Source organism: Callospermophilus lateralis, chromosome 2 (assembly GCF_048772815.1).
Source record: "Callospermophilus lateralis isolate mCalLat2 chromosome 2, mCalLat2.hap1, whole genome shotgun sequence".
Classification (NCBI taxonomy): Eukaryota; Metazoa; Chordata; class Mammalia; order Rodentia; family Sciuridae; genus Callospermophilus; species Callospermophilus lateralis.
The window spans coordinates 132,420,612-132,444,942 of NC_135306.1; the positions used below are offsets into that span (position 1 = coordinate 132,420,612).

At 39.5% G+C, this 24,331-nt stretch overlaps 1 protein-coding gene across 1 annotated transcript in view; it reads right to left on the minus strand.

The window, feature by feature from the left end:
• The window catches only part of Fat3 (FAT atypical cadherin 3), a 610,786-nt gene that overhangs the window by 162,187 nt on the left and 424,268 nt on the right, over positions 1-24,331 (minus strand). Inside the window, exon 4 of the mRNA XM_076843882.2 lies at positions 9,986-10,047. Within this exon, the coding sequence (XP_076699997.2) occupies positions 9,986-10,047 (62 nt within the window). The remainder of the gene's footprint in view (positions 1-9,985; positions 10,048-24,331) is intronic.

The following is a 24,331-nucleotide window of genomic DNA, read 5'->3' on the forward strand; positions in this document are numbered from 1 at the left end:
AGATTAGTTTATATAAACTTTAAAAGAGCACTACAATTAGGATATTGTTTTATAAGAGATGTTTTATTTTTCAGAAAGTTTAATTGGATAATTATGTAGATACATAGAGTGATACATCCAGAAAATATATAGCCATATTTATTGTTGGTTTCCCCAATTTTAGAGATGCTAATGGCATTTGCCTTGGCTAATATTTAGGGCTCCTCTGACTTAATTTTGTTACAGCATTCTGCATTGTTATTCTGAGAACCATCTCAACATTTCATTAAACCAGTCTTGCCACAAAATAGATGAGGTTGGTAGCCTCTGATTTGCCACAAAAACAAGTCACTTGAAAGGTCCTGAAACAACAACTCCTTTGAGCAAAACTCTATGCTATAAACTGGAAGCAAGCCAAAGTAGAATATCCTGATAATTAATAGAGTTGGTTCTCATGTTCTAAACCTGATGCTCATGTATATGAGAGAGTATACACACATATACTCTCGCGTGTGCACGCGTGTGCATACACACACACACACACACACACATATACACACACATTTATTTTCCTACAGACAGACTTGAAGTGCTAAACTGGGTCATATATATCTGGTGTTAGACATGGGTACCAGTGGTTTCTGAAAACCCCAAATAAAATTAATCAAGAAAGATCATCGTGGCTCAGAGAGTGTGCTATACAAAATAAACTAGAAAAGCAACACAAAGTAAAGAGATGGAAAAGGAGCTGCAGAAGCAAAGGTAGAGGGCCAATTTACCATCATTGCCCTATGGGAGAGATGCCAGTCTGGGTTCCCTGGATATGTGATTGGCAGGTGGGAGTTCTTGTGAATTGTTCAGACTCATCAGGGAAATGTGAACCTCTTCTTTGAGAAGGAAAAGCCATTTGTATAAGACCTTTGAGGTAAGAGGTCTCCCCTCCTACTCACCCCAAGAACCTAAGGAATGCTTGGGGATGTTATAGCGGTTTGCCCTGGAAGACTTAAAGGAAGCAACAACATAGCATCACATTCAGAAACCATTCACAAGTGAAAACAAAGCAGAGCCTCAGCTCCCCACAGCCTGTGTGCACAGCTCAACAAGCTGTGACCTGCCTGGAGCAATTATCTGCTTGCACAGCACGGGTGAGCAGAGCAGCCAAAGCCGGCTCATTTCTATTTCCAGGCTGAGCCACTAGATAGAAGGACCTCCCCAGGTCCAAGTGAACAGGTCTCATAATGTTGCTCAACTTATCAGTGTTCGGATTTAAGGGGAAATAAAAACAAATGAAACCTTTCACAAATACATAAATCAGAGGTGGTTATACATGGAATCAAAGATTTATTCCAGATAGTTCTCCTAGCATATATAAGTGTTTGGGTATAGATTATTCAGTTGGAGGTTAACCAGGGACACAGATAAACAAATTTAAAAAGTGAGGAACTATTGCCAGTGGGAAATAGAGCAGACAAGATGCCCGCGACTATGTAACACAAAGACCCACAGCCACCCCTCCCTTTCTCAGTCAGAGAGAGCTGGCATCTGAAGAGGGGTCATACAGCTGAGATCCAACAAATTCCTACACACCATCATTTCCAACTCTAACAGGCCTCTTAGGACAGGGTCATGGACTCATTTCTTATTTTCTCTCTCTCTCTTTTTTTTTTCAAAAGGGCACATTAAAAAAAAAATGTGGTGTGAAGAGAAGACAAGAAACTAATTTCATTCTCCAAAATGTGTGAATCACTTCATTGTGAGAGGACTACAAATTATGAGACAGATAAGGAAATACACCTTCCTTTCTATCAAATGCAGTAGAACATGAGCTGACTTCTTAGCTTTTTGTGCTAAAATATGAAATTCGAAGCATTTAATTTAGGGGTATTTATTGTTAGAGTCTGTAAACAAGTCAGGATGGCGCCTGGCAAAATGCCAGAGGGAGTGGTTTGTGAAGTAACGCCAGCGAGCCATTAAGTGTGGAGATTCCTTATTGGTTGACTGATGTATCTAGTTTATGCTAATTAGATAAGCTGTGTGGAATGTATAAATACCACTCCTGTCCTACAATAAACGGCTTCCACTCCTGCTGTATCAATCTACACAAGTTGCTCGTCACCCCCCAGTTATTTTGCTGCCAGCCCGACTGCGGCAATTTGGCATGTAGATGTGATTTCATTTTTGTTTTCATTTTCTTAAGTAAAACTTTCTGAAAATATTGGGCCTGTCTACTTCCATACCTACCATTGGCTAAGTCCTACTACCCTTCTCTCTCTACCCTCACCTGCAAATGGGCTCTCCTCAGAATTACCTGCCACGTTCTGTGGGCATCTTGCAATCTAAGTTATTTAACATGCTTACTCTAAGTATTACTATTTGCCTTTAAAAGCTTGTGTGTGTCAGATGTAGAATTTAGTATTTGTACCATCATCACCACCACCACTGTCACCCTATCACCATCACCATCATCATCATCACCACCATCAATAATATTCTTTGTTTACCTGGACCTGGAGTGTCCAAGGCCACCCCTGATTGGCTTCCTGATAGCTTTTGAGAGTATTAGACTAAGAACCTCATAGTTTAGAGAAATCTAGATCTGGGGAAGAGTTTGTTCTTGGGCAAGAAAAACTTATTTGGGGAAAGGGTCAGTTCTTTTAGGAAAGTGGGATGGAAATATTCACTGAAAGTGTGGAGGAAGGAGGCCCCCCCAGAAGACAGGGGTTTTAGGGTAGAAAAGTAGCTAGATGCCACCATGTGGCATTAGAGGGCCTTCTGTGAGAATTTTAACTGGGAGAATATGTCTTTCTTGACCTACGTAGTATGGAAACCATCATATTTAAATGAAACTGTTTTTCTCCTACCTTGAAATTATAGTTTGGTAGGACACGGGATAGTAAATGGAGTCTCTCTGCTATATTTTTTTGCTAGGGACACCATAATAAGTACATTAAGACTGAACGGCCTAAATTATAGAAATTTATTTTCTCATAATCCTGGAGACCAGAAGTCTGAGATCAAGGGTTTTTCGAGACTTCTTTATGAGATCTCTTTCCTTGCCGTGTAGAGGATTTTCTTTTTCTTCTGTACATGTCTATGTCCAAATTTCCTCTTCTGGTAAGGACCAGTCATATTGAATTAGGGCCTACCCTAACAACCTCATGTTAACTTAATAACTTCTTCAGAGACCCCATCTCTAAATAAAATCATTTAATGAGGTATTGGGGGTTTGGACTTCAACACATACATTTTGGGGAGACACAGTTCAGCTCTGAAGAACTGCTCTGTAGTCACTCCTTGCTGGAGTACAAGCTGCCACCTGCAATGTGGATATACCACCTCCTCAGATGGACTTTGTCCTGCAGTTCAGGGCAGTACCCTGCAAAGAACAAGCCCTGTCTAGAGCAAGGAGTGGTGTATAGACAACCAAAGGGCAAAAAAGAAAACCTCCTTTCTTCAGATAAGTAGACATTAATGCTTGAGGGTGCACTGCCCTGACACCTGAGCCAATCAGTTATTACAGAAGGGCCATGGGAACCAAGGAATCAATTAGCCACATTTCAATGCGATGACGGACATTTAGAGTCATATCTGTCCTAAAAAGACAAGGAAACCTTTACCAGACACCGCTAGGAAGTGCTTGTGACCTTGGCTCTTGCTGTGCACTTTTTGAAGTCTGTGTCTAGGTCCATATAATGGGGGAGAAGAAGTTTTTTTTTGGGGGGGGGGTACTGGGGATTGTACTCAGGGGCACTAGACCACTGAGCCACATCCCCAGCCCTATTTTATATTTTATTTAGTGACAGGGTCTCACTGAGTTGCTTAGCCCCTTGCTATTGCTGAGGCTGGTTTTGAACTCCTGATCCTCCTGTCTCAGCCTCCCAAGCTGCTAGGATTACAGGCATGTGCTACCATGCCTGGCAGCAGTTTTTACATGAATGAAAATCAGCCCTTTGATCCTAGACAAAGACTAAGGGAAGTGCCCACAGAGTCGGGTACTCTAAGAGACTTACAGTGAAGTCAAAGAAAAAACAGTCAGCATGAAAACACACTGACTCACTAAGAGAACTTTGGTGTCAGGCCTAATACCAGGCCCAGAAGAGGAATTTGATAAAGCATTTAAGAAAGAAAGAAAAAATAGACAGTAGATTCCCCTTATCTCTACTGAGGTTGATCCCATAAGAATGTGAACAACTGAAGCCCGAGAAGGGGAGGTTGTGGAAAGAGAATGACTGGAGAGGATGGGAAGGGGTGGGCAGCTGCATCACGAGGGATTTGTTGGGCATCAAGCTGCATGGCCCTTTCCAGGAGCTTGGGAACACTGAAGTTGGGACAAACTCGTCTTCTGAGACTGATGCCTGATAATGCTGCTGTTTTCATGCACGGACATACCATTTTTCTTTTAGGACCTATTGACACCTATAGAACGTTTTAGGGTGGCTAAAAAAGGAGCCCGGTGAGAGAACCGTCCATTTCTTTTGGACCTAAATGGTCAAAATATGAACTGCTTAATGGAAGAAGAGGACCTGCAGCTGTTCTTTGTCAGTAGAAATCATCATTTCAAAAGGAGATGCTAACCAAGGTAGGATGTGCACTCACTGAAGAAATCAGTTTGCATCCTAAGGCAAGAGGAAATGTTATAAAAACTTACTGAAGAGCAATACTTTTCCCTCTGAAAATCAAACTATGAAAAGGGATGAGAATTTCAGACAGGAAGAAAAAAAAATAGTCTCGTGAGTTGTATCTTGCACAGGATGATGGATGAGTGTTTTAGAAGGACAGACACTAAATAATATGCATTCCTATGGATATGTATTCCCCTGTAATATGCTTTGATATTTATACCACCTTCACTATAAAATCTCAGCACATTTTCTGGGCTACTTCAAGTTATACGTACATACTCAGCGTAATTTCTCATCTGCTGTCTTTATACTGGTTACTGGGGCTTGTCATCTTTTTTTGATTTGCAAATAAAATACTTGTTCTCTTCTCTTTGGGAGACTTTTATCAGAACCATCCAGCCCTGAACAGAGAAGCATTTCAAGATCAAAAGGGAAGCAAAATAACACTCTTTCAGCAAGCGAGATAAAGATTCACACATAATTAAGCCAGGACTATAGGACTATTTAAGTGGATATATCTTTTAAGAATAATCAAATTGCTATAGCTATTCAAACTACCAGAGTCACAGAAAAAGAAAGGGAGCTGACAATGTATGTTTTGAAGACAAGGGAAAAAGGATGGTGTGGGGAAAGGGAGAGGGCCAAAAATTGTTGTGGTGGCTTGAATGTGTGCCAGCCCTTTATGTAGTTTATATGCTAGGTTGGTGTTATCATTCCCATTTTGCAGATAAGGAAAAAGAGGAATTTACTCTAGCTTAGCAAACTTATGAAGATGGAAGCAGGTGGAGAGTTCCTTCTGTCTCTAAACTCACGTTGTTTCCCACATGCTAATCCTGCCCTCTCTATGATCTCATTTAGGGGGAAATAATTCTTTTCACTCACATATTTACTGAGTGGCCCCTGTTCCCAGGAGCTGAGCTAACTACTCTGAACACAGAGGCCAGTCGAACGGTCTGTGCTGACCGCGGTCCCCACAGCTCATGGAACTGCACAAACAGATGCATCTTTTCAGCTCTGGGTTCATCTATTCTCTATCCCAAAACTAATGCAGGAATTATTATTCACTTTACAGACGAGGGAAAGGGAGCTCAGAGAGACTCAGTAGCCCATCGAAGCTCAATGAAGAGTAACAAAACATAATCTCAGGCAGGCTGGAATTTAGTGTCCAAGCATTCCCTGAGTTCACTACCTTGATAAACTAAGGTTTATCCACAGGGAGCTTAAAAAAGTCCTAGGTGAGAAAACAATCTACAAGTGATTATAAGAAAGAGGATATTCATTCCCTATTTCACAGCTGCCTTCTCTGATAATGAAGCAATCAGGAATAAAGTCAAAACTACCAATCTAAAACGTTAATTCACTATTTACTTTATGCATATTTTATCAACTTTCTGTATCTACATGCTGGAATTAGCCTTCAATCTCCTCTACAATTATAACAGGCTGTCAAGAGATGAACTGGACTTGGATTATATGAGCTAAAACCTCTGTATTTTTGCACTTTTTTGGTAGGGAGAGATTAGTGTAATATTTTCACATAACATAATTCCAAACCAGAAGGGTTTACACTTAGAATTCACTAAAGAAGTGTAAGCTTGGGGGCTAGGGATATGGCTCAAGTGGTAGCGTGCTAGCCTGGCATGCGTGTGGCTGGGGTTCAATCCTCAGCACCACTTATAAACAAAGATGTTGTGTCTGCTGAAAACTAAAAAATAAATATTAAAATTCTCTCTCTCTCTCTTTTAAAAAAAAAAAGTGTAAGCTGTACTTGTGAATTTGCCTACAGTTCTTTGCTGCTCTTGTTGCTTTAGCAAGTCCTTTGAATTCTAATAATGACAGCCTTCCTGTGATAGCTACAGATTTAAGGTGAATGCTTTACTGATTCACAAAACCTTGTGGCCCACACAAAGCTAAGCAGCTTCAGTCAATGTACAGAGTGCCAGCAGGGAATTAAAGTGCCTTCTATCAGGGGGACAGCAAACTACAAACAAGTCATTAATGTCCTCCTGGTTACCTAGTCAGAGCATACCTGCCAAGTCAGCTTCTAAGTAGGTCCTTTCAAGAAGAGTCAATTTTGTTTTATTGGAAAGGAAAAGTACAAAATAGAGCCAGGAGGTGAATATGAGTTTAAGAGGAGCATAAGGTTATCTTGGCAATTAAAGGCTCTCCAGGAGGTTAATTTACCCACACCCAGTCTTCACAACTCACAAAATGTACTTTCAGTTACAAAATTTTGTGTCTAACAAAAGACTCTGTCCCACACTCTGAATAATATTCTTTTACTCATTATTTTTTAACAGAACTAAGTCAAAGCAATATTCCTTCCATGATTCTTTCAGAAACAAAGAACCGGAGGGTGTTCAAATTCTCACAGCAATGTTATAGAGAACAAAATCAACGTGGCCAAGAAATGTACAATAGTATGTGCAAGTAAGAGAGAGAAGGTAGTGGAGAAGGAGGAAGAGGAAGAGGCTGAGATTCAGCTAGTTTTTGAAAGTCTTAAAAGAAGATTTACTAAATGTGACAGTTGGGGGATCCTGGGAGCTGGCAGGGGATTGGAGGACCAACTTGAGGAAAATTGGTAAGATTCAGACGCTCTATAATATATACGATTTCACTTTGAAAATTTTTAAAAATCTACTTTGCTGCTTTATGAGGAATCATGATGGGATCTGTATTAGACAATTCCCTATTTGACTCACTGCCCTCACCCTCCTCCAATCCACGATCGTCCATCATCTCATCTGGACCTCTCTAAAAGTTTCCCAGGCTCCCATCTATCCCCAAGGCCCCTGCTCCAGCCCAACTCTGCCGTTACAACACAGATTAGACCCTGCCACTCATTTACTGGCTCTCCATTGCACTAAGGAAAAAATGCAGAATCCTCACTGCAGCCCTCTGCTTTTCCAACTTGCTTTCCCGTCACCTGCCATCCTCTACCTCTGCTCCACTTTGCACTTTTCACCACACTGGCCTTGGTTCTGTTTCTTGAACAGAATCTAGGCATCATGTCACCAAATGTCACCTCCTCGGGCTTTCCTCATCAATCTATTGAGTTTTGCATACCACCCCCATCTGCTTTCAGGCAGTATCATAGAACCTATTTTAGTGGCCTCATGGAGCTTCTGTCTAATTATACCATTTACTCATGTATATGTGTCTTCCCATCCTCCTGTTCCCTCTGTGTCCCCAGCACATAAGGAAGTCATGGTATACATGCTGAGTTCAGTGGTTAGTACCTGGGCTCCTTCTGTTTTTCTGGTGTGTGGGAAAACCATCCTTCCTGAGGTATGGAAATGAAGTTCAATCTTTCGGAGGGTGCAACTATCATGTCACCATATAATAATGATTAAGACCACAATGATTATTTAACTATGCTTTCCTGAGCATGTACTTAGTGCCAGATACTGAACTGGATGTTCTACATATATTTTAATTGCCCAACACTGCTATGAGGTTAATTGCTATGCTACCCTACCTCCCTAAACAGATTATAACCATAACAGTAAAATTATGTTCTAGATCCCAAACTGGGTTTTCCATATCTGCAAATAGTACCAAACTGTTACTTAGCATCTATGTAAGTGTGTAGAAGATATGAAAGCACTAAGGATTCTTTTGGGTAGTAAATTCAATGCCTGGAAAACATCCTTGCTTCTTTTCCTTGTAGCTTTATCCTATAATGGCCACACTCTGCACCATATACCCCTCATGACACCACCTAGTGAGGACAAGGCAAGTGATCTCAGCAGATTCCCCAGCTAATGAGATGCCCTCCCTTCCTCCTGCTGGGAGGTAATGGGTTCAACTATCTAAGAACATTGTCTCTCCAGGAGTCCTGGACTCTCTTCTGAAAAGGAAAGAAGCACATAAATAAAACATAAGGTGTTATTACTCTGGCAAATGTACTGTAATTCTGGACCAGGTAGGTACTGTAACCCATTAATAGGATTCTCAAAAAAAAACACAATTATTATAATTATTTTTGGCAGCCTGGAATCTTTCATCTTTATGAGATGATAGTAATGTTTTAAAAGGATTATCATAGGGCTTCGTGATAATAATCACCCTTTCCCATGTGTAATACCTTGTAAGTTTCAAAAAATACTTTGATATAGAATATAAGGTTTGATTCTAATAGTGATCCTTTGAGGTATATGGATTAGCAATTATTTGCCACATTTCACAATAGGGGAAACTGAGATCCCAGGTAATTAAATAGCACTGGCCACAGCTTTGAGTTAATCATGTCAGGGCAGCTTAAAAACCCACGTGCCCAGACTCCTAGTTCAGTGTTCTTTTCTTAGGATTCTGGGGCTTGAACCCAAGGATAGTCTATCACTAAGCTTTTTTTTTCTCTTTAAGAATTTTATTTTAATATAGGGTCTCGAAATTGCCAAGGCTGGACTCAAACTTGCTATCCTCCTGCCTCAGGCTCCCACATCATGTTTATAGGCCAGTGCCATGACTCCCAGCTCCAGTGTTCTTTAACTAGATCATTACTGCTGATATGACTTAAAGGAAGATGCCAGAAGAGATTCTGTCCTAAGATTTGAGGAGGATGTGTGCATGCACACACATTAGTGTGTTGGATGAATTCGGGTAAGTGGGTCTGAGAAATAGAAAGATCATTTTAGAAGCATGGACACATCATAGACCCTTATCAAAGCCCTAGGTTCTGAGTATTGTCATCCCTTCATATCACACAGTCACACTCAGATCAAAGTGCCATACAAACTATGCAGACTTCAACCTTTTCAATAAAGATACTCAATACGTATAGGAGGAATGTTCCACAACGCTCTTTCATGTCTATTTTCTCATCCCTTGCCTTATAGTGTTTTTTTTTTTTCTTTACCAGAAATAATGCTCTTAGAGTTTCTATTGTTGCTGTTCCTGTCTTAATGAATTATAGGAGGACATTTTATGGTTTCAGAAACAGTCACCTTGAGCCATGAATCAACCAGCAGCCTTCTCTTTCTCAACCATCTCCCCAGAAAAAGAAATGAGGGGAGAGAAGTGCACTTCACTTGAACGGCAGCACTGCTGCTCTTTCTCCTTTCATGGGGCAGTGGGTCCATGGGACGCTGCTCTGGAACTTTCTTTTCTGATTATTGACAAAGAGGCCTGAAGTTAAGGCAGAAATATCCATGCAGCTGCCTGTCTTTAGAGGAGGTAAAGGCCTCTTTATCACTCTTGCGGCTCACAAGAGCAGACAGATGGGAATGCACCAGAACTCTCTAAATTCTAAAGCACTCAGCCTAAGAGAGAGGCAACTTCATTTTGCAACCGACTTTTCCAATGTATTAAAGTTCCCATTTGTGATGAAGGCTCAGGGAGTTTAGCAAAAATTTTAACAAGAGCCATTTCCTCTGTGCGCTTACCTCCAGAAAATGCTCTGCCTGCTGCTCTCGATCCAATTTCCTTGAAGTTGTGGTAATCAGACCTGTGTAGAAATGAGAATATTTGACTTTTAAATATCTGGGGCAAGTAGATTACCAACTGTGGGAAACAACTCCATTTAAAGGAAAAGAAAAAGTGACAGTGGACAGTAAACTCTCTAGTTCCCCCATGACAATCAGAATAGGCTCACAAATCATTGGTAAAGCAAAGTTGATGAAGAAAATATGAAAAATTGATCTGGTTTTGCTTACCATAGCCAGGTGTTGTTATCTTTGGGGACCTGAGAAGTCACTAAAGAACCATTGTTGTTCTGATAATGAGGCATTTCAAAGATTCATTTACATATGACTGAAATTCTACTGTTGGAGCCTCATTAAAGATTTTAAAGTTCTTCAACAACTAATAGGTTGTTGACACTGATTACATAAGGCTATGTAATAGCACTTTCCTACTTAATTTTTATATACTCATATAATGTTTTGTTATATTTTTAAAAGGTTATTTCTATAATAACTAATTGTACACATAAGCATTGCAAATTTAATAACTCACAAACCAAAGATCACATATATAATTTTATCATTCTTTTACTTTTTTAAATCTTGACACAAAATAATTCCACAGGAAAAAGTTCTCCCTATCTTTTCTTCCAACACCGTTTCTCATAAATGAATCACCCTTTGAGTATAAAGACAAAGAAAAGGGAATGGGATGACTGAAATCTTCAAGGCCTCCCAGCCTATTGCACCAATTTGTCTTTTGCAGGTTTTATTATTCTTATTGTCAAGTGGCAATTAGAAGGTCAAATTTATTTTCCGTTTCTCAATTCCACCATGTCCCTGAAGTGATTGTGAGTTGAGTTGTTTTCATGGTACATTCTGATTGACAAGGAAAGAACAGGAAATCATAAAAAACGAAATCCCATTGTTGGCAAGGCACATGGAATGGGGGAAAGGTGTTTCAGTGGGATCCGTGGAGAGGTTCTTGACCTGAAGCTTCTGTGTCATACACAGTGGTGGATGGGAGAACATGCATTTTAGTGAAAGCAAAGAAGAGGCACAGGAGATTAAATAGTTTCCCATGGGCTTCGAAACAATATCTTACTCAGGGTAGCAAGGCTGTTGACAAGCTGGCCCACTAGATAATTTGTTAATTATCATTTCCTTGTTTTAGTTCTGTGCTATATTTTCTCTTATGTCCATTGACAGGACAGTGACAAAGAAAATTCATGAGTGAATACTTAATTTAGAAATGTTAACTTTAATTCTCAATAAACAAATTCTGTGTGTGTGTGTGTGTGTGTGTGTGTGTGTGAGAGAGAGAGAGAGAGAGAGAGAGAGAAGCTGGCCTGATTTCCTCTATCTCTGCACCCCATGGGAAGAAAACCTGTTTCCATCGCAGAGATCTTCCTTTTCATGAATTCATTCTGGATGTGGCCCACCCCACAATACCCTTAGGTTTTTCCTTTTCTTTCTTTCTTATAAATTGGAAATGTGTGTATGTTTGTGTGTGTGTGTGTATATATATATATGCCTGTGTATGTATAAATATATGTTAAGTCCAATGTGATGTTATGATTCTTGAATACTATGTGAAATAATTAAATCAAGTGAATTTACATATCCAACATCCAAAATACTTATTTTTATGGGAAGAGAACATTTGAAGTTCACTCAGCAATTTTTGAAATGTACAATCACTATTACCAACTCTATTCACCAGGCTGTGGAACACCTGGTGAATTCAGATTCTCCAAATTCAGCTCAGGTGTTAGCCTTCACTGACCCTCATTTCCATGATTGGGTGCCCATCTGATTTTCCCCCACATAACCAGTACACTTCTCCATCATTGTTCTTTGATCTATCCAAAAATCTTTTGCTCCCATGTCTGTAATTTCCTACTAGACAGACAGGTCCTTCATGGGTAAGGCCTTTCTTTTGCATCTGAAGCTCTGGAGTGGGGTGGGAAGCACCTAGCTCCCTGCTTATAACAAAGAAAAGGAATTCAATAATGCTTAGCTACCAATATTTGCCATGGAAGAGACTGTTATATTCTAATCTTCAATTTTGCTACAGACTTAGAATGTATTTGTTTAGGAAAGTATTATTTTGTGTGTGGAAAGTGCATTTGTGGGTGGGGAAGGTTATATGACATTGCATGCACTTGAAACCATTTACAGAGTTCCTCTGTGTGTATGGAGAGTGCTAGGTACTCTTGGGTATAAGTAAAAGTTACTGTCAGAGGTTATGGAAAGAAGAGTGTCAGTAAGAGTTTCAAGTGAGAAGGTCAGTACCTTCCCTTCTCCAGATACCCATTAGAATCTTCTGGGAAAATCTGAAAACACAGATTTGTTCTCTATTTCATCTCTCATTTAGTATACCAGATTCCCTTGAGATGATGCCTGAGATGGTCCTCTGATTCTAAAAGAAAGGTGCTGCCTAATTCTACTATCCTTTGTTGAATTTCACTGTGACTTTATTGACATGATTTTTTTCTGCCTGACTAGCTATATCCAAGAATGAAATACACTCAGCTGCTTTAGTACCTGGATCGGACCATTGGGCTTGATGTGTGTGCATGTGGTGCTACAGGGGGAGGGCAAAGGGAGGATGTGTGAGTGATTTTGAGGATGGGGTGATACAGGAGGAATAAAGGAAGCACAGCTCTCGGATTCATATTGATTAAAGGTCTGTCTGCTTGCACTGGTAGGTGTCTAACACAGGATCTTCATTTTCAGGCTACGCTATCCGACAAGGTCATCTGTCATGGATGATCTTTTCAAGTGGGGGGTAGCTGTCTTCTAATAAGGCAGGGGAGGCTTTCTTCCAGCCTCACTGCCTCCTCAGGGGGGTATCCTCTGTTAGAGGTCACAATGGGTATGAGACATGCTTATTATGTAGAGGTTGCAAATGGGTGAAAGGGCTATGGGCCTCCACCCTGCTGCTCATCTGTGGCTTTTCCAGGCACAAAGGAGTAGCCACCTCTTTGCCCCCTGTTTCCCTGAGGACTCTCATGTCATCACTGCCCCTCCTCACTCGGAGTCATAAGGCCAAGACTGTACAATGAAACAGGCAGCTTCCTCTCCTGATGACTCTGAGGGCAATTCTTTAGAAAATTCACATATTTTCACAATATTTCACATATTTCCATGGGCATGCCTGTACCAGAATGTGTTTACATAAAATTTATTAGCTAACAGAGAAAGAGATGGGCTTCCTGAAAACCCCAAATGTCACACAATAGAGAATCTGGAACTATGGGGAGCCAGGCAGATCCCATTCCTAGAGCAAAAAGCACAGGAAAGCATCTGTAGGCTTCAGCTCTCTGGGCTTCCATCTTCTTTATTTTCACAGAGATAAGTAAAAGGCAAGAAAAAACATCCAAGTCAAAAGTAGAAATCATCAGGAAGACAAATATAGTCAGGCAGGGGAGAGGGACTACCTGATAATGGGTGTGAGGTTTCTTTTTGGGGTGATGAGAATCTTCTAAACAAGATCATGGTGATACTATGGTTATAATTTCACAGTTCTGCACACATTCTGAAAGTATTGAATTATATTCTTCAAGTGGGTGAATGTTATTTTACATAAGTTCTTTATCAATAAAGGTGTCAACATCGGTTGGAAATCATAAACTCTACCCATTTAGGTTTTAATAAGTCTTTCATATTTGGAAAAGACAGACACTTGAATGAATCAGTAAATGAATAAATGTAGGAATGAATGGAATGAGTTAGGCATCAGGCATGAAGAGGGGGTTGGAATAAATAGAATAATTAGGATTGTTCATGGGAATCTGGAACACAGCAACAATGAACTTTTCTGGGTTAAAGCAACAACTGACAGTTATTCACAGTGAAAAATAAATATTGTTTTCATGTCAGGGCCAGCCATATCAAGAAGGGTCAAAAGCTTTCTTTCTTCTAAAGGTACGTACTTCGCATGAGCTATGAAACCTTAGCAGCATTGCCATATAGTCATAAAGGAAAGAAGTGAGTTGCTCCTCATTGTCCAGAATTAGTTAAAATCACAAATGCCGCTTCTTCATTTTTAACAACTTTGTGGTAGCTGCATGCATTGGGGTCTTAGAATGGAGAAGAGAAAGAAACAGAACAACTTCTCTCTTCAACCACCGGACTCATTGCTGTGGAAGGTAATCCCATTCTGTAATCTACGTAAGAGAGGCGAGCACATCACACATGTAACTGTAGATCCACTGGGCAGAATAAATTGGGGACTGACACGATGAAATTGAATTTCAAAGATAAATCATAGGCAAGCTTTGAATGTGGTTTGGAGATATAAACAAACACATCATTTGATATAATTACTTATGCAAACCTCCAATTTAGAAGGGGAATTACACCAGTTCTAAGTGAATGATACTCAATAAGTGGGGAGGGAGGGGAGTACATGGTTGGAACCATGCAATTAACTTTAAAAATGGCTGCTTTTGATTTTTTTGTTGTTGTTGTTGTGGAGACAGAAGAAATTCTAACAATCTCTCTCTGAGAAAAAGCCTGAATCAAAAATGTGACTGCCTGTTCAAAAGAGAACTCCAAATGTTCTAAGTAGTTATGGTCAGAGAAGTGATACTCCTAAGCATGACATAGTTTCCCTGATTTTTCTCCCTGTGGGTGTCCTGGGTTACAGCTGTGTAATCTATTGCCATGACAGACACATTTTCCTTAAGTGCTATTGAAGCAGTGCATGTCTTAGCTGTTTCAGCATAATTCTCTTAAGACTGCTGGAAGCTGGGCTTGGTATTAAAACAATACAACTGGATTTATCAACCAGTGAGCTACACTTTCTGATTTCTCTGTGTTTTTCATATCATATTTCCTCTACTGACCATTTCTGCATGGTCAGGCCCAGCTGTCTGGTAAACCTCTCACCATCCTTACAGAAAATTCAGGTGATGCCTTCTCAGTAAGGCCTTCTCAGGCTTCCTCCACTTATCAAGTTTCCTGCAGCTCATCTGTTGTCTGTTTCTCCCTCTCTACCACAGTTTCAGGAAGGCAGAGACTTTGGGAGTTCACCAGCTTAGTTCAAGGCCCAGGATCAGTGTCTTTCAAATTTGCTGAGTATATAAATAATATTCTTACAGCTCCCCAAATTTTGCTCTAATTATTTGTTAAAGAATCAGTCTTGCCTAATAGGACAGAAGCAAAAGGATACTGAATAGCTCTGATCCATCTTGTGTTCTGGGTGTTTAAAAGGAAACTGGCACATGGTAGGTACCAAGCAAAACTTGTCTGAGTGAGGATGATGTGGATGATCTTCTAGAACTATCAGAGTTGTTTCATAGAGAGGGCCATAAAAGTCCCAATATAAAGAAATTAAAGTTATCTGAATGTTCTCTTCCAGTGTTTTAATAATTTTAATGTTTCTCCAATTCTTTGGAGTTCATTAGAGCTATTCTTAAGAGCCTCTTTTTAATTGTAATCTGCCAATTTAAGATTTGTAATTGTTAATCTTCTGAACAGCAGTATTATGGCCATTCCATGGTTCTCCAACATCCTGATTTCTACTTAATTTATTGAGAAATGTGGGAAATTACTACTGCATACTATAATGCAGTAGTATACAACCTTTAATGAGTTCTGACTGTGTGCCATGCCCTGTCCTAAAGAGTTTATACATGGTCTTTTGTAATGTCACAATAATTCAGATACCAGATGCCCTAAGTGCACACATTATTCATTTATTTTTTATACAGACCTAATATATGTTCTCACTCCACTTTAATTTTCCTCCTAATTTTGACATTTCAGGGAAACAGAAATTATTTGGATTCCATTTATAGGGAGAAGTTAAGTTAAATAACTTGCCTAATGACTGCCAGAATTCAGTCTAAAGGGCTCTAATATTGAAGCTTCTTTCTTGTCTCGCTACAGAAGATGTAGGGTGTTAGCAAAATCGCCTTCCCATTATCACTCTGTCAGCACCTGGTTGAGATTACCAGCAACTGCGTCTCCTCCATCTAGGGATATGCAAAGCCTCTCTCCAGGCAGTGAGAGGTAGGCAGCACCTTCCAGCTTCTCTTCAGCTTGGAATCAAAGGAGCTGGAGGACAGTGATCAGTGAGGTGGGTGACTGAGGGAGGACAGGGTGAAGAGTCTAAACGCTTGAAAACATTCCAAGAAGATGATTCTTTTGTTCCTTTCCTGTTCTCTCACCTAATCCTGCTTTCTTCTAAGTGTCTGAAGTCCAGCTGTGCAGAACCTGCAGTCACTCCTTCAGGAAAAAAACCGCTCACTTTTTCACAGAATTAAGCATCCATATTCATATTTCTCAGAAAGGGGAAAGTGGAAAATGTCAGTTAACTGTAAGTGTGAGCTTTTATGTAGGGAACAACAACCAACCAACCAACCAACCAACCACACCTTGATTATTTCTATATTCATTATCAATTCCACACAATTCTGACTTCCAAAACCTCTGTTTTCACCTCTCTTTTTGACCTGAATAAAATGTTCCTTACAGTATTTTCACATGGATATAAAGGCTACACATTGAATTTGGAGAGAAATGAAATGGACATGGAGCAAATGTATTTTTCAAGATTATAGGAAGAATTAAAATTGGAATGAAGACATGCATTTGGTCTGAATAAAGATAAAACAACCAAGTAATAAGTATTATTGGAATCTCTATATAATATTTATTTGAAAAGAAAGGAACAGGCAGAAAGAAAAATGTGTACAAGAGATTCTGTATTAGTTATGAGGGGGTGGTAAAAGAAAGATTCTAAAAATTGGCCCATGAGATATATTCCTTAAGTAAGGGTTGTTTCTTCAGGTGTAAAGATTTGGATTTGCTCAACTGAGCACAAATTCTTAGGGAATTTGATAGGGAAAATCACTGATGGAATTACTTAAGCCTGCAACTTAGACTTTTCTTCATAAATAATAATCTACAATATGCTAATTGAAGTTTTAATACTGTACAAGTGAGGTTGTATTGCAAATCAAAGTATGAAGAAGATACCGTGGGTCAAACATGGTTCATCGCTGTTGGTTTTTGTAACAGATAAGTTTCATTTTCTTTCCTTACAAGCCAATGGATGGCATTTCCCAAATCTGCTTTAGCAGCAGGGAAATCTCAGGCAGCAAGCACTCTTCTGCCAGAAACACTTTTCCCTTTGGATTGAGGATTCTGTAGCCACTAAGGTAGAAAAGAGAAACAGCCAGCTTGTGAAGGAAGAGTGTTGATGCTGGCATACACCCTGCACCTTGCCTTCTGGCCTAGTTGACAGATGGAGTTGCCCACAACCCAGAGGGAGAGTGCTGAGGCTTAGGCAAGCCCTGCTCCCTCGCAGAAGGACTCATGACAGACTAGATGGGTGAGGGGCATCTGGGTCAAGGCAACTTATCATCAGAGTGAAGAATAAGGTAGGGCCAAAACAGGAGGCTGTGGAGAAGATGGTGTTTTGGTTAGGAATACTTCCAAAGGCCTCTCCTCTGTGTAACTCTCTCCTGTACCTGATGGCCCTACCACACATCCATATATGCATAATATACATGTGCTCACATGCACACATATCTACTGTTAGGACCAGGTTTGCCAGAATGCCTGAAGACTTCCCAGTCCCATCTGTTCCTCCCTCAATTCCTCTCCTCATCACCAATTCCTCCCAATCACACACAGCCCTCGGGCTCTACTTTCTGATTCAGTCTAGATGAGGAAGCATTTATGCACCTGAAGAAGTCTCTAGGCTATTTAACGAAATCTTAAATGCCATATTGGTTTCTTCAGAGAAATTTAGCTGCAGATGGCAGACCAATATTAAAGATGTCATATAAAATGATGCCATCTTTAGGTGCCATTAACATACTACTGGTGTGTGTTCTCAGATGTGCAATATGGCATACATCTACCCTCTTCACTTTCTGCCAAGATTTTTTTTTTTTGCACAATTCCAAATATTGGATGATCAAAATAAAGAAGCAGAAATGGCTGGCACTCTAAATTCTACCATATAGATGGGTCCTAGAGATATCTATTCTGGGAAGCATGTGATGCACCGTTAACAGTGTACTAACCAGCACTTGGGCTCTGGCACCAGACTAGTCACTTGGCTTCCTATGCCTGGCTTACTGCAGGCAGCTGCATGTCCGTGGGCAAGTTACTTAGCTTCTCTAAATTTCTGCTTCCTCATCTGTAAAATGAAGCTTATTAAATTAAGAAATCAATTTAAAATGCTTAGTTATGTTCCTGGCACATATAAATGCCCAAATAATATTATTGTTATTATCAGTCTTCAGCATAGTGCCAGGAATACTACATGTGTTCAGTGGCCTAACCTTGCTTCCTTCCTATCCTGAGACTTCCCTGAAATGTCTCTAAACATTTTGGACAAAAAAAAAATTATATATATATATATATATATATATATATATATATATATATATATATATATAGAGAGAGAGAGAGAGAGAGAGAGAGAGAGAGAGAGAGAGAGAAAGAGAGAGAAAGAGAGAGAGAGTGAGAGTGTCTACTCCTTATCCATCATCTTACAGAGAAGGAAAATGAGGCTCACGGCTTAAATAATAAACTCAAAGACTTATTGATTGATAAAAGAACTTTCATTCATGTGTTGTTAAATGTTAAATTTCATTGGGAGTATGGTATATGTCCTTGCTACTCAGAAGGTGAATGGAGCAGCATTGTGAGTTTTACTGGGGAGTTGGTTAGACAAGCAGAGCTTCAGGTTTCTCACAAACCTAGGTGATTGGTTTGCATATTAAATGTTCAGAGGCCTGGCTCTAGAAAATTGTTGATTTTCAAATTTGGTTGCACAAATGAATCACTTGAGGGGTTTTTAAAGAACATACTGATGTTAGTGTCCTGTACCCAGAGATTCTGAATTATTCAGTATGGATTGAGACCGAGGCATAGTAATTGTTAAAAATTGGCTAGGCAATTCTAATATTCAGTCAAAGGTAAGAGTCACTATACATACAATGACCATTGTCTGGTTGGTGGTTTATCATAATTAATTTTTTGCCTTATCTAAATCATCTATTTTTCCCACCATGAGCAATGTTCAACTTCATGATACCAAAGAAATGAAAGTCCAATAAATGGAGACAGCTGGAGTATGGTCTCCTGCATATTCTTATCTGAATTCCACAAAGTTTTGTTCTGAATCTCCAGTAAATGTCTACATTAGGTGACAGCCATGTTTGTTTTAACTGTAGATCTGACACATGCTTCCTGTCTTTCCTTACTCTTTGGCTTATCTCAACTACAGTTTCAAGGCTTCATTCGGGCACTCTCTTTTACTGCCTGTAGCATTCACCCCACCTTGCTCCATCTGGCCCCAAGATTCTCCTAGCAGAGGAAAGACACCACATTGCTGGTAGTGATGTTTCCTCTTCCCCACAAAAGCATACGTGGACACAGGCACATTGGGAAGAACAAAGAGGTCCCATATTTCTTCTCTGGGAAGTAACAATCTAGTGAGAGAAGAACTGCAGCTCAAGGCATGGTCTAATATACACCCTGACAACTCTGAGTGTTCCTGAGAAAGAACCAAGGACACAGAATTGTGCTTTGGAGCCAGGTGCAGTGGCACACCCCTGTAATCCCAATGGCTCGAAGGGCTGAGGGAGGAGGATTGTAAATTGAAGGCCAGCCTCAGCAACTTAGTGAGACCCTGTCTCAAAATTTAAAATTTATAACAAAAAGTGGTGGGGGAATGCTAGGGATGTGGCTCAGTGGTTAAGCTCCCCTGGGTTCAATCCCCAATACCAAAAAAATAAAAAAATAAAATAATCGTGTTTGGAAAAGATGAGGGAGTAAGTTCCATTTACGCTGAACCTCTAATGTGGAATAAAATTCCTACAGAAAATTTGGAGAAGGTTAAAATGTCAAATCTTCATCTGAGATTAATGGACAAAATTTTACTGAAAAAGGTAAACCTGAGTTTGAATCTTGGCTCTGCTTCTTTTCAGCTGTGTGAGTAAGGAGAATTTACATAACTTCTCTGATCTTAGTCTTACCTCTGCAATGGATACAGCACTAAGGTCCTCAGAGGTTTTGTTAGAAACAGTACAGATAAAGGGCTTAAAATGGAGCCTTATGCTTTGCAGATTCTGTTTTTACAAAAAGCAGTGCATTGGATTTTATTTTTTGTTACAAACCCCAAGAATACTGGGGTGGCGAATCTTACATGCAAAAGGTAAATCTGATTGTTCTAGATTGGTCACTCTGACAATGTCTGAAAATTTAATAACCAGGCAACTAAAAGTTGACATTTCTTTCTGTTATTCAAATGAACACCAGAATGTTCCTTAACTTCTGCCACACTCCAGAGGTGTGAAAAGAGCCTTCGCACCCCCCTCAAAAATCATTTCACTGCAAATAATTTGTTTCTACATCTGTTTTCATGTGATAAATAAAATCAGGAGGATATATAATGTGCAAATTACTCATAGAATGTGCAGAGTCTTGAAAATACGTCTGTTTTGTGGGCATGCGATTCTTTAAGATCATTTTTACTCCATAATTTATACAAGATCTCTTAGGAGCAATGTTTTGAAACCAATTTTTTTAATCTGCAGAAACTATCACTTTTTAAGGAAAGCTTTGAATGTTATCTGAACACTGATAACACTTTCTTTTAAATACCACACATTTTCCTGTTAATTTTCACATAATTTGACCCTTTCCTTTTCTCTTAAGTTTATATAAACACTATAAAATCGCATTATTTTTTCATCCCACCTATCTGAGAATTTGTAATAGTTCCATGGCTGGTTGACGCTTACCTTAGTACTACCTAGGTAAATTAATAGGACAGAAAAGTCTCAGGGGGATATTTAATGTACTCAAGGCAAACCATTTGCAAAGCACTTTAATTTTAACAACCATGATTTTGATGTCCTAATTACAAACAGCCTGCGTCACTCTTCATTAAAGTCTGGCTAAGCAGGTCTTGGGCTTGGCAACACTATGTTAATAGTAGCATTAACCTTATGTGTTTATTTGAAAGCAGTAAACATGTGTTTCCTGAAGTAATTCGGGAATCCACGTTTTCAAATGTTAAGAGATCATCCTCAGTGAGAGTCTGAATTAATGGTGTTCCAGAGTTCTTGCAATCTTTGGGAAGAAGATTCATCTCTTATAAAAAGGATGGAGTTTGTACTTCATCATTTATCAACACAGTGATTATGTGTGATTCCTTAAAAATGTATGTTGTGTGCTCCAGTTTCTTCCTCTGTGGCAGGGGAGAAGATAAGCTCTTCCTCACTGGGGGTAGCACATGGTGTTATTTTCCATACAAAACAAGTGGCAATAAAAGATGGGTTAGAATTATAACTCCTTGGAAGAAATGGCATATTAATTCAGGAGGAAGAGTTGTATTTTCCTTCTGCTCATTATAAATAATTCCATTATAAGCACAGTGTTTATTTCTTCAATAGACTGTGACTTTCACAGAATAAAACATGTTTTCATTCATTTAGTGTTCATTAAAGGAGCACATTTTAAGAAGCTCGGCTAATCTTTCTATCGTCCATGCTTAGCACAGGACCCACCATATAAATTGTGATCAATAAATATTAGTGAATTTAATGGGTAGACTATAATAGCAATATAATTAAATAAGTAGACATAAACATAGCTAAATAAGTATTGCTATAATAAAATTTATAAGTACGTGTTGTTTGTGTGTCTCACAAACATGTACCACCACCATCCAAAGCAGGTAATGGTCCATATGTGTGAGAATATTCAGTCAGAATTTACATTATGGCTTGTAAAACTTCATGATTTTTTGAAAATGCTTCCAAATAAATTCAAAATGAAATTGTGTGCTGTGATAATTATTGTTTAGTATGTTTTTTTAGCATAAAGTATTTCAGGTTCATAAAAAGCCATGTTTTCTGGTATCATATGTCAGAGTCTGCAGTCTGTGTGGTTAATTGAGGTTAATGGGGGGAAATGGCAGATTGCCAATGCTAATTAGTTTTTCTTGACTCTTTCTAATATGTATTTTATTTCTCTTTTGCTTAAACTTTTTGTTTAACTAAATTATGTTATTTATCCAAGAATCTGTCACATGTAAGTAGAGACTGGTAGCCTGTTGGAGAGGGCTTACCTTGTGTTTCATTTCCCCAAAACTGTTAAAACAGTGAGGGGTTGTGGAACAGAAAGAGGGAGGTTGCACAAATAGCTAACTTCTGAATTCTCCAATTCACAAAGCACTGTAGAGTAAGTGTCAAAATAGAGTCTGCAACAAAGGGTCTTGTAAGATCACACTTCTTGGCTGGAGATTGATGAATTAATATTTCTAAAATGCCACTAAGTGCCTAGAAAGGATCATGCAAAGGGGGTGCATCAGCCATGTCTTATCTACAGGATGAGTTGGGAGGCATTTTAGTTTCTTGTTCCAGGAAAAGAGAAAAGAACAGTCCATTAGGTTATAGAACCACCAAAAGGGTTAGAAAAACTAAAGTAGAATCAGTAGCAAATACTGGCTTTGTGATTGGGTTGGGACAGGGGTTGGGAAGAGGTGGGCAGCCCTGAAGACTGCCACAGCAGCTATCCTATTTATTATTCCATATGTATCCACAAAATCACATAAATACATATCATTTATTGTTACATTGCTAAGAAGCTAGGTCTGCCTGACTCCTAAGCTTTCATCTTTCTGTAATTATTTTTCATCTTTATCTACAATTATTTGCTTGGCTGTCCTTTGCGGTTCCCTTAGTAGTGGTGGAAAAAGTTTGTTTGGGTTTTCATTTTCTATTTCAAGGACAAAAACACTGATGGCAGAACTGATATGAGGCAGGCCCTCTGGCTATCTAAAGTAAGCACAATAGCTGGTGGCCAGTAAGCTGGGCACCCAAGTTCAGGTTCCTCTGTCTCTCTTTCTTTCCTCCTTTACTTGTCATCCCCAGCTCAACCTCTGCCCCTTCCCAAGCAGTCTGGTAAAGGGCCAGAAGTATAACTGCAAAATGTTTCTCACATTTTCACAGCTTCCTATTCTTTCTGTGGCACTAAGGATTTATAATGGGTAGGCACACAATTTAAAAACCAACTAGCCAAATGAATATGCCACCAAATTAAAAGAAGGCTTCTTTATTCATACTTGGAGAAATTCAGTATCTTTTGAACAAATGGCTATGTATAGAGCCTGAGAGTGGATTTTTAAACCCTTCACAACACTGTGTCAGTCCTTCATTCTTGGTGAAAATGAGCTCAATGCTACTGTGGTTGTAATTAGTGGATAATTAGTACTTGTACATGTCGAAGCTACATGTCACAGAACTGGCGCCTGGCTTAGCAACCCATTCAACAAGATTATTTAATTTTGCTGCAATTTTAATTCTTTTGAGTCACATTAATGCACTGACACTAGAAATCGTGGGATTCTAGCTAGTCCCACTAAGGTTGGAAACAGTTTTAATGGGTTTCATTTTTACCATGGAAAAGAAAATTGTCAGAAGGTTTTGTATTAACAAACCAGAGCAGTAGACAGGTCAAAGGGCAGGTCACATTCCACAGCCTCATCAGCCATTCTGGGCTCCAGAGTAATTTTTGTGTGTGGGGGCGGAGTGGGGTGTGTGTGTCTATGTCTTTAATAAAAAGGAATTATAATGGTGGCTAGACTTGGCACCAGGGTACCTGGCCTTCAAAAAATGCTGAGAGCAATAGGCAATGTTCAGTGAATAAATAGAGACATGTGGCTAAATGCTCAGGTAGAATTATGCAAAAGAATACACAGAGGTACAGAGGAGTCAGCCTTTAACAACACCTAGGCCTGCAAGGGAAGGCTCTCAGGCAGGGTTCTCTTGTGTTAGAAAGCCTTTTTTTTTTTTTTTGCCAGGTAGAGAAAGAGGAGAAGCAAATTTCATATATTCTGATGGGAAAGAAAAAAATACAGAGATAAAAATGATCCCCTAAACCTGTCCCCAAGTTATTTCCCATGAAATTTTAGGGGAAACCTTGGAATTTTGTTTTATATGTTGTTGGGAATAGAAGGAAAACAGCAGGCAATTAGCTCTGCAAGGAGCTCTCTGAACTTCTGGCATGGAAACATTTTTATCCATCAAGGAATGGTAGGTGATAAAGGGTCAAGTCCCCTCTCTCCTGCTGTTAGGCTCAGAATAAAAGGACCAAGGCCACATTAGAAGCAAGTATGTGACCCTTACAAAGCAACAGGCTGGGAAGCAGAAGAGTGCTAGTCCGATGCCATGGAAGTACCACTTCTTCCCCATTCCCTCTTCGTCCTCTCCGAAGCAAATGACATGTGTAGGGTAACAAGCCATCCCAGTTCACCCAACACTGTCCTGATTCGGGTACTGAAAGTTTCAG